We start from the raw sequence: 12,023 nt of genomic DNA on the forward strand, positions 1-12,023 counted from the left end.
ACTATGACGGTGTATGGATAATTTCGCAAAACACCCAGGTCAATACATACAATGAATAATCAACTATCTTAAAAGTATGGTAACCGCCACAATGTGAGTTGCTCTATATTTGTATTTTACGTATTTATTGAAGATGAAGCAGATTTTGGACCATTAAAAATATACAATGATTCCATATACAATGATTCAATTATTGAAAAGATTGCATAGTTATACTTTTGCTTTTTTCCCTAGTTACATTTAAGTGTATATTTCAAATTCAACACTAGTAAAATTCAAATTAGACCTATTTCAGTTTCGAAATTGACCTATAACGACTCGTGAGTCTTAGGCCCCGTTTATGCACCAAGTGCGGTAGCGGTAGCGACAGCGGGAGCGATTTCTAACACCATTGAGTTAAATGGGGCTGTTTATGCACCAAGAGCGATAGCGATAGCGGTTGACCTCCCGCTGCGATTTCTAATTCGCCCGCTGTGTAGTTAGGAATCGCAGCGGTTGCTTGGGCTGAAGCCAGGGTTGCCAACTTGACCCACGCGCACGTGCACTTAGGACAAATAGTTGTGTTAATTATTTGGCAGAGTTTGAGTTGGCAAGACTGTGTCCCCCTTCCATTATCCTTTAACCAACCGCTACCGCTATCGCTCTTCGTGCATAAACAGACTCATTTACAGCGGGAGCGGGCCCGCTATCGCACCGCTCCCGCACTTGGTGCATAAACGGGGCCTAAGGCCCCGTTTATGCACCAAGAGCGGGAGCGGTAGCGACAGCGGGAGCGATTTCTAACACCATTGAGTTAAATGGGGCTGTTTATGCACCAAGAGCGACAGCGATAGCGGTTGACCTCCCGCTGCGGTTTCTAATTCGCCCGCTGTGTAGTTAGAAATCGCAGCGGTTGCTTGGGCGCAAGCCAGGGTTGCCAACTTGACCTAAGTGCGCACGTGCACTTAGGACAAATAGTTGTGTTAATTATTTTGCAGAGTTTGAGTTGGCAAGACTGTGCCCCCCTTCCGTTCTCCTTTAACCAACCGCTACCGCTATCGCTCTTCGTGCATAAACAGACTCATTTACAGCGGGAGCGGGCCCGCTATCGCACCGCTCCCGCACTTGGTGCATAAATGGGGCCTAAGGCCCCGTTTATGCACCAAGAGCGGGAGCGGTAGCGACAGCGGGAGCGATTTCTAACACCATTGAGTTAAATGGGGCTGTTTATGCACCAAGAGCGACAGCGATAGCGGTTGACCTCCCGCTGCGGTTTCTAATTCGCCCGCTGTGTAGTTAGAAATCGCAGCGGTTGCTTGGGCGCAAGCCAGGGTTGCCAACTTGACCTAAGTGCGCACGTGCACTTAGGACAAATAGTTGTGTTAATTATTTTGCAGAGTTTGAGTTGGCAAGACTGTGCCCCCCTTCCGTTCTCCTTTAACCAACCGCTACCGCTATCGCTCTTCGTGCATAAACAGACTCATTTACAGCGGGAGCGGGCCCGCTATCGCACTGACGAGGATGCCACCCGAAACCCTACTAGCACAAGCACAGCCAATAGGCCCCGTTTATGCACCAAGTGCGGGAGCGGTGCGATAGCGGGCCCGCTCCCGCTGTAAATGAGTCTGTTTATGCACGAAGAGCGATAGCGGTAGCGGTTGGTTAAAGGAGAATGGAAGGGGGACACAGTCTTGCCAACTCAAACTCTGCCAAATAATTAACACAACTATTTGTCCTAAGTGCACGTGCGCGTGGGTCAAGTTGGCAACCCTGGCTTCAGCCCAAGCAACCGCTGCGATTCCTAGGCCCCATTTATGCACCAAGTGCGGGAGCGGTGCGATAGCGGGCCCGCTCCCGCTGTAAATGAGTCTGTTTATGCACGAAGAGCGATAGCGGTAGCGGTTGGTTAAAGGAGAACGGAAGGGGGGCACAGTCTTGCCAACTCAAACTCTGCAAAATAATTAACACAACTATTTGTCCTAAGTGCACGTGCGCACTTAGGTCAAGTTGGCAACCCTGGCTTGCGCCCAAGCAACCGCTGCGATTTCTAACTACACAGCGGGCGAATTAGAAACCGCAGCGGGAGGTCAACCGCTATCGCTGTCGCTCTTGGTGCATAAACAGCCCCATTTAACTCAATGGTGTTAGAAATCGCTCCCGCTGTCGCTACCGCTCCCGCTCTTGGTGCATAAACGGGGCCTTAAGGCTGGACGCACACTGATCCAGCATTTCACCTGAAGCAAAATGTTGCACAACGATTTGCTTGAAGCGTTTTGTTTATTTGCTTCTCCAGTGTGCGGAAGGTTCAAGCATGATTCAGCATTTGGTTTCAAGCAAAATCAAGAAAAATAAATATTAGGAATACATATTATGTTTAGTGGTCTTATACTACATAGCCCAGTCAATAAATGTTTTTTATCGCAACTAAATGGTGGAAAGCTGGATTTTTTATATGTGATAGAACCACATAAGAGGTGTATTTTCCCAAAAGTCCCCACTTCTACCCCTTGAGCTTTCCCCCCCACCCCCCTCCAAACATAGAAATTGCAGTGTTTTACGTAATTGATCATTACTCGGATTCTATGTAAGCTATCGAGCTGCAATTTGTTTTGTTTTATTTCTGATTAGTTTTCCTACAACTTTTGTATTTAAAACATTTTTCTAAAACCAATACTTAGGGAGATATAAAATTAAAACATCGTTAAAAGCTTTGTTTCAGAGTGCAATATTTTGTTTTTCTCTATGTATACTTTTAAATAGAAATAACACGCGAATATGGTTCAAACAAAAGTTTTAGTACGTTTTTCAAGGTTTACAAATATATTATTGGTTAGTCATCTAGGTGACCGGGTGAAGAGCTGGGCGTCGTCAAAGAGAGCGCGCGTAGGGGCTAGTTGAACACCTCTGCGCTGCGTCATCGCATCTAGCCCAGCCAATAAACGCACAAACTGCCTTTTTTCGTAGCTAAATAGTGGAAAGCTGAGTTTGTTATATGTGATAGAACCACTTAAGACGTGTATTATCAAAAAGTTCCCGATCCTCCCCCTCGAGCTTCCCCCCCCCCCCAAACCCCCCAAACCCTCCAAACCTGGAAATTACAGTCTTTCACTTTATTGGATATAATTCAAATTCTATGCATGCCATCGTAGTGAAATTTGATTTGTATTATTTATAATTAGTTTATCTACAACTTTTGTACTAAAGGTTTCCTTATAAAACTATATCCAAAGAGATATAGCATTTTAACTTTTATGATAATGTTTATGTTTTAGAGTACACAATTTTTTTACCTTTATAAATTTTTTCCAAATAAAATACGCAAAATGTGTCAGAAACAAAATTTTAGTATGTTTCTTAAGGTTTATAAATATATGTATTTGGTTAGTCATCTGAAAAAAACTGATGTATTGTGGGCGTCGGCAAAGACAGAGCGTGCAGGCTTTTTTAAAGCATCCGCGCAGCCCCGCCCGTCGATACATAATAAGGACCGGCACCGCTAAGTTCTCAACTGTTTCATACAAATCCTAAGACTTCCTAATTTTTAGTCAACTTTACTACCAAAACAATCTGTTTCCAAGCTAAACCGTGACTAAATGAAGCACCTCGCGGTCAGTCAAAAGTTTTCGTCGACCCACTAATCCTTGATACAAACTGCGTTCTATTATTGATATGTCCCTCTCTTCACGCTTCCCACTAGCAAGGGTTAGCTTTCTGCTCTGCCATGAGTTGTAAGCCTGTGTTAAAATAATATCACGAACAACGTAGAAAACTGTCTGTAATATTTACAAGCCATTTTTAATCATGGTAATGAATACAAATTAAAACCAGTCGATGTTAAAACTAACTTTGTTATTAAGTCTATATAGAGGAGATTTTAAAACCTAAATAAGAGCCTTAATCTTTATTAGCGATGTTAAACGTTTGCATAATGTCTACCACAAACCAATAAAGAACTATTATGCTGACTCATTTTTAAGATAACATGAAAACAATCAAATATTAGAACAGAACGTCACCAAGATTCACAGTATAGAGTCTCTAAAAATGATTGATCTCGACCACGTATTAGTGCCGTAAAGCAGATTCGTAATACATTGCTGACAAGTTTTACGAAAAAACCCCAATTTGATTGACACATCTACACAATATGTTAAGAAAGGAAATTTGAATAGTCTGCCTGTATATGTATCCCGTAAATAGTCTTGCCTGCATGTATGGGGACACAAATATAATTTGTTACTTACTTATTTATAACTTTTGGATATATGACTTATTACAGTAATTAATTGGAAAGTAAATAAAAGAAAATATGTTTAATAGCCTAACACTTAAAACATAAATGTACACTTATATTGTCACTCACAATACTGTAAACATACATAAAAAGATGGTAAGTGGTGGTAGATTTCGATTCGACACTCCAATCATCCTCAGACCCATAAGCGAATTGGGTCATATTATCATTGGGTTCAGTATGTTTCTTACCCAGCTTTATGTAATGTAATATATATGTATCCATGTATATTATTGTCAATAGGTGTAGCCGTTGACAGAAATAATTAAATAAATTATTATTTCAAATGAGAAACGAGTTAAAACTAACAATAAATTTAAGAAATGTGCAAATTATTAGGTTTAATCTAATTATTAGTATTATTAGTATTTTTTGCAGGTTACTGTTTCGATCTTTACTGACCGTGAGGCGCAGTTAATATAAATCTTGCGGAACAAAGTGAGTCCCATTGGTGGTAGATAATGGAAAGAACATTGTAACGTAAGAATGAGCAAAGAGTATGTTTATAGTGATTTTTAATGTTTTTATTAGGCCTAGTGTAGTATACCCCAATCTATCATACTTCCGTTGGTCAAAGATGAAGATATCAAGTATTACAAGTATGGCAAGTATAACAAGTAAGTAGGTAGAGATTAATTTACCTGAACCAAAACTGGTTATTAAAAAGTAAATGATCGGGTTCCATCTAAATAATAATTGTTTTTGCAGTTCACGCGGTTAAGCTTGGAAAGTACAAAGTACAATGCCTTAGCCATTTGAATACAACCTTTGAGAACTTAGCGTTGTTGGTGCCTACGACGCGACGCATCGACGGGCGGGGCTGCGCTGTCTAGGACGCAGTTTGTATCAAGGATTAGTGGGGTCGACGACATATTTTTACTGGCCGCGAGGTGCTTCATTTAGTCACGGTTTAGCTTGGAAACAGATTGTTTTGGTAGTAAAGTTGACTAAAAATTAGGAAGTCTTAGGATTTGTATGAAACAGTTGAGAACTTAGCGGTGCCGGTCCTTATTATGTATCGACGGGCGGGGCTGCGCGGATGCTTTAAAAAAGCCTGCACGCTCTGTCTTTGCCGACGCCCACAATACATCAGTTTTTTCAGATGACTAACCAAATACATATATTTATAAACCTTAAGAAACATACTAAAATTTTGTTTCTGACACATTTTGCGTATTTTATTTGGAAAAAATATATAGAGGAAAAAAAATTGTGTACTCTAAAACATAAACATTATCATAAAAGTTAAAATGCTATATTTCTTTGGATATAGTTTTATAAGGAAACCTTTAGTACAAAAGTTGTAGATAAACTAATTATAAATAATACAAATCAAATTTTACTACGATGGCATGCATAGAGTTTGAATTATATCCAATAAAGTGAACGACTGTAATTTCCAGGTTTGGAGGGTTTGGGGGGTTTGGGGGGGGGAAGCTCGAGGGGGAGAATCGGGAACTTTTTTGATAATACACGTCTTAAGTGGTTCTATCACATATAACAAACTCAGCTTTCCACTATTTAGCTACGAAAAAAGGCAGTTTGTGCGTTTATTGGCTGGGCTAGATGCGATGACGCAGCGCAGAGGTGTTCAACTAGCCCCTACGCGCGCTCTCTTTGACGACGCCCAGCTCTTCACCCGGTCACCTAGATGACTAACCAATAATATATTTGTAAACCTTGAAAAACGTACTAAAACTTTTGTTTGAACCATATTTGCGTGTTATTTCTATTTAAAAGTATACATAGAGAAAAACAAAATTTTGCACTCTGAAACAAAGCTTTTAACGAAGTTTTAATTTTATATCTCCCTAAGTATTGGTTTTAGAAAAATGTTTTAAATACAAAAGTTGTAGGAAAACTAATCAGAAATAAAAAAAAAACAAATTGCAGCTCGATAGCTTACATAGCATTCGAGTTATGATCAATTACGTAAAACACTGCAATTTCTATGTTTGGAGGGGGGTGGGGGGGAAAGCTCAAGGGGTAGAAGTGGGGACTTTTGGGAAAATACACCTCTCATGTGGTTCTATCACATATAACAAATCCAGCTTTCCACCATTTAGTTGCGAAAAAGGGTGTTTTTTTGCATTCATTGACTGGGCTAACAGTATTGTTTTAACATATGTGACGAGGAATTCAACTATTGCTGAATGTCAGTTTTTGCAAAATGCTGGACTAAATAGAAAGACAACCTTGGGTTCACCCAATCAATCTGTTGATAGATCGCTTTCCTCTCATAAATTAAATCAGATCCAGGGAAATTTTACAATCATTGTCGAATAATTGCTATACTATTTTATAGGAAGGGTTTTAAATACCGTAAGAAATTATTATTAGATAGTGTCGTGAGGGTGATAAATAATGATTAATGAACTGAGTAACCTTGGTAATTTCTTAATTATTTTACTACTTTGCATGGGCTGTATGACTACCAAAATGGTAGCAAGAAAAATTAAACAACAATATTGTTTAATAGAAATTTAAAATATAATTGTTAAGTTTTAACTCAACTTCAAAATTCATTTTCCAAAGAAAGAGTTATTTTTTTAACAAGCGGTCAACTGAATTTTGAAAGCCACTAAGCTTTAATAGCTGGAAAGGATTTGGCGCATGCGCAGAACGTTTTGCTCCTTGAAACATCAAACATTGTGCTGTATGGGCTCCATTCGTCGAGCAACTCCTCAAATGTTTCAAGGCGTTGCGAGGCGCCTCGCAACTTTTGCTTGATCAGTGTGCGGCGTCCCATTGAAATACATGGGGTGCTCGTACCCAGCGAAACATTTTGCCTCGCAACACTTGCTTCAGGTGAAATGCTTGATCTGTGTGCGTCCGGCCTAACTACACAGCGGGCGAATTAGAAATCGCAGCGGGAGGTCAACCGCTATCGCTATCGCTCTTGGTGCATAAACAGCCCCATTTAACTCAATGGTGTTAGAAATCGCTCCCGCTGTCGCTACCGCTACCGCACTTGGTGCATAAACGGGGCCATTGAAATGTACTGAACACTCTCGGGAGTATCTGTACTCGCCCTCTACTAAATGGTCTCTCAAAAAGAAAACCAGTATTTAGTGAGTTGTTTTCGTTGTTAGAGTAACTAGTCTAAATATGCCATGTTAGTCAAGTGGTTGGAATGTGTTTTTGCCGTAACTTCCTCGCCTCTCCAGGTATCGATGATGACGGGTTGTCACTGAGATGGTAGGGTAGGTGACTCACCCAGACACACGATATGTGTGCTCCAGTGACGTCATCTCAATCTCGGGTCATAGCTCCTAGGTCCACTGAGATTCTGCAATCTCCCCGTTTGCCCTCCCGCTAAGCTATTTTCCCACCCAAAGAAGTTCCTGATTTATGTGGCTACTGAAGATTACGCATGCTGTAGATAAAGAGGACATCTGATAGTGTATTACTGTAAAACCTCACTAACTCGACATCGGTAACTCGACAGACAACAGCTGACAGGGTGCACGTCGCACGTCTAGTTGGCTTTGTCTTACGAATTCTTGTTCGAATTTTCAAGTTTTAATTGTCGAATATTCGACATTTCTTTGAATATTGTTTACTCAATATGTAAAAATACTCATGTAAGTATTAAATTTATATGCAAACAATAGTTTGTTATATTGTATCATTGTATCCATTTATCAAAACCATTTAAATACCGCCGCCGCAGCAACCCTGCAGACTAAGCGAATTTCAATTGACCTGGCTGAAGTGGTATTGCTTCAACTCAATGAATTTACCTTTTACTCCCAGCAATCCGCTCGGCAAAATGACCTAGGAGACTAGCCAATAAATAAGTCTATTATTCTTTTAAATAATAATATTAGGGGTCTTAGGTCGTGGCGAGACATTTTTCATTTCTTGCCAGTTGAGTAAAAAATTGTTATCTTCCAGCATCGGATGAAAATCGGGTTGTTACTTTTGGAAATAATGAACTTAAATGTATAGTAATTGACAAACTATAATTGGTTTATACAAAATCGGTAATCGCAGCCAAATCGTAAGCATATCCTTCGGTCACAGTAAAATATTGGTCATCTGCCGCGGTCGCGGAGAGGTCGTGAAAATCGTCTACGTTTACGCAAAATAGCAATAGCAATCACGGCGCGACGGCGGAATTATGAACTACTCATGTGACCGCGGAGAAATACATCATCCTGCATGATCACGGAGACATTTGGGAGACATCATCTTCGTCTTGTTCGTTCATGACGAAATCGTGAAGATCTTCCGAGTTCGCTGGGACATTATCTTCGACTACGTCGGTCGCTTTAAAATCCTGGACCTCTTCCGCAATCGCGGAGTGGCAACTATAAAATATTCCCTTAAAATTGTAAAATTTATTTCCAATTTAAATAGCATTAATATTTATGAATACTTAGGTTTGCTGTTACAGGGAAGGTATTGAGGTACTGTTTATTTATTCTCCATAAGAAGAACATAGTAATTAAAAAAAAAACATCGCCACAAACAAATTGAGAACCTCCTCCTTTTGTTGGTAGTGGGGAAGTCGGTTAAAAAAAAAGTTCAATGATCTCCGAAACCGTTAGGCATATAACAACGCGTAAATATACACAATTATTTTTTTTAAGCTCTACAAATTGGTTTGGAAAGAAATTGTGAAATGTGTGTTTTTAGGGTCAAAAATGGGAAACCCCATATTTTCCCATACAACAACTCATAGACCCTAGTTCCCATAGCCCGATCTTGCTGGTTCGTGAACTCGTTAGAATAAACGTAGGTTTACACGTTTGTACCAAATTTTTGCTCGAGTTATCGCGCTAACTGGCGCTAACAGACATATATATACAGAGTGACTGAAAAGTAACTTACACCCCCCCCCCCCTTAACTTTTAAACCATTTGAGATATTTGAAATCTGTTTGCGGCAAACTTCTTAGATATGAGGGGCTACAATAATGTTGTGACCGTACTATTAAAATACACGCACATTGTAACTTATATAACTTTATTTTTACAACATAGATGTTTTTGTAATGTAATGTTTTTAAAAAGTAACAATAACAAGTGTTTTCTATTTAATATTTATCAACAGCTGACTATATAGAATAAAGATTATGACACTCTCCCTCACTTATTGAGAAGAACATAAACTATTTTTGAACGATAAAGTCTCGTAACCAAGGTGGCTGTCGTCGTTGTCTTATTGGTCGTGGAGAGCGAACTGGAATGTTAACTTCTGTAGGGTGGTCTGGTTCTGGTTCAATATGGTCGGGTATTTGATCAGGATACGATGGAGTTTGGTTTGGAAGTCTTGGTACATCAAATGATTGCTTAGGTCCAAATGTTACCATCTTTTCTTTCATTACTAGAGTTGGTCTAAGCTGGTTAATGTGTCTCTTGATATTTCTTCCACTATCGAGTGTTACTATGTAATGTCTTTTTCCTAGCTTCTTCTTTATTACTCCAAACTGCCAAACTTGTCTGTTGTTAATGTACATTTGAACTTGCACTCTCTCCCCCTCCTGAATCGATCTGACAGGTTTTAAAACAGGCTGGATATTTGATTTAGGGTGTTGATAAGGAAATATGGCATCCAGTCGAATCCTTAGTTTTCTATTGAGGTAGTAGAGTTCAGCAGGGGTTTGGTTGCTAGCTAATGGAGTAGCTCTATAACGGAATAAGATTCTTCTCACTTTGTCTGTCAGGGTTCCAGGTTCTTCAGAAGCTGACTTTAATTTGTTCTTCAGGGTTTGTACGTTGCGTTCTGCAAGGCCATTTGTCGCTGGATGCCCAGGGGCGATGAACTTTTGGAATATGCCGTTGATCTTGCAGTAAGCTCTGAATTCTTCACTTGTAAATATTGTAGCATTATCAGAAACGCATTCTTTCGGATACCCATGTGTAGCAAATATCTTGTTTAACAGATTGATTGTGTTTGAAGATGTGGGAGCTTCCTTCAACACTTCGATTTCAGCCCATTTGGATCTTGCGTCAATACAAACAAGAAAGTAGTGATTTTCATAAGGGCCGGCATAATCTATATGTATGCGGTCCCAGTTATTTTCAGGTAGGTTCCACGGATGTACTGACACTTTAGGTGGACTTGCTTTCACTAGGGCACAACTTTTACATCCTTTAACTAGTCTTTCGATTTCACCGTCAATTCCTGACCAGTAAACATAGCGTCGAGCGAGTTGCTTCATTTTGGTTATTCCCAGATGAGTTTCATGAAGTTCACTGAGTATTTTGGAGCGTAAAGATGTTGGAATTACAATTCTGTCTTTTCGAAACAATATACCGTCAAGTAGGGTGTATTCTGAGTCAGTAGAATTGTTTTCCAGGGTTTGAACTATTCCATTCATTTCATGGTCTTTTGCGGTTTCTTCTTTGATTGTCTTTGAAGTTATTCACGGTTGGATACTTGAAAAAGTGATTGAGAATAAAGCTGGTTCACTTCTTCCCCGATTTCTTGATCTGTTGAACTACTGCATGTTTTGACTGGAGATCTTGATAAACAATCTACATTTTGATTGCTACTCCCCTTCTTGAATCGAACAATGTAATCAAATCCGGAGAGGAATGAAGCGTATCGCAGCAGGCGAGCTGACGTCATCTGTGGTAGAGCTTTATTTTGGTGAAAAATCCTTGTCAATGGTTCATTGTCTGTAACTAAAATGAACTTCTTGCCAAGTAGGTAGTTGTAGAAATGGTTCACACCAAAGATTATCGCCAATGCCTCTCGATCAAGTTGACTATAGTTCATTTCACTCGGATTCAAAGAACGAGACGCGTATGCTATCGGACGTTCTACTCCTTCGATTTCATGACTTAGTACAGCTGCGACACCTGTAGGACTAGCATCAGTTGTCAGGATGAGGTTTAGGTTAGGGTCGAATGGAATTATCACTCTGTCACTGCAGAGTTCCGATTTGAGTTTTAGAAATGCAGATTCACAAGTAGCTGTCCACATCCATGGTTCTGATTTCTTCAGTAGACATCTAAGTGGAAATGTCATTGTAGAAAAATCTGGTACAAATCTTGAGTAGTATGTAACCAAACCCAAAAATCTTTTGAGTTCCTCGATATTGTGTGGACGTGGCATATCTTGAATCGCTTGAAGTTTGGATGGAGACTTGCTGATTTTGTTATGTTGAACAACATGACCAAGGTATTCCACTTTTTCAGTCATAAAAGTGCATTTTTTCTGTTTACATGCAAGTTGTAGTCGGACAGTCGTTGAAGACATGCTTGTAGGTTTTGAAGGCACTCATCGAATGTGTTTCCATGAACAATGATATCATAATGTTGAGATTGTAGCACAACGGATTGAGTTATCAAATAATTAAATAACTTACGTCATCAATCCATAAATTGCTGTGGAGTACGCGTTTCAACCATCAGGTCATCCTCAGCTCCACTGTCACTAGGTTGAATTTGCTTCTATGTTGCATTATAGCAACAGCGTCGATATGTTAAATAAATAGTCCAAACATATTTTACATTTATCACACATACACGACACGTACGAAACATTTAGATAACAAATACTGTGTAACACCGTGCGCACGGCTGGACGGGCTCAGGTTTGCGGCTACACTCGAGTGTTACACAGTATTTGTTATCTAAATGTTTCGTACGTGTCGTGTATGTGTGATAAATGTAAAATATGTTTGGACTATTTATTTAACATATCGACGCTGTTGCTATAATGCAACATAGAAGCAAATTCAACCTAGTGACAGTGGAGCTGAGGATGACCTGATGGTTGAAACGCGTACTCCACA

General features: G+C 39.7%; 1 protein-coding gene across 1 annotated transcript; it reads right to left on the reverse strand.

The window, feature by feature from the left end:
* Window positions 1–9,389: 9,389 nt before the first annotated feature.
* LOC128984412 (uncharacterized protein K02A2.6-like) lies at window positions 9,390–10,601 on the reverse strand. The gene has a single exon (XM_054403730.1). It carries the CDS (start codon window positions 10,599–10,601, stop codon window positions 9,390–9,392), a length of 1,212 nt encoding a protein of 403 aa, XP_054259705.1.
* Between the last annotated feature and the right edge of the window lie 1,422 nt (window positions 10,602–12,023).

Source organism: Macrosteles quadrilineatus, unplaced genomic scaffold (genome assembly GCF_028750875.1).
Source record: "Macrosteles quadrilineatus isolate MER2022 unplaced genomic scaffold, UCM_ALF_1.0 Scaffold_2__2_contigs__length_208266976, whole genome shotgun sequence".
Lineage (NCBI taxonomy): Eukaryota > Metazoa > Arthropoda > Insecta > Hemiptera > Cicadellidae > Macrosteles > Macrosteles quadrilineatus.

Excerpts from the sequence above, each read along its gene's own strand:
- LOC128984412 (XM_054403730.1), bottom strand. The coding sequence starts at position 10,601 with ATGAATGGAATAGTTCAAACCCTGGAAAACAATTCTACTGACTCAGAA.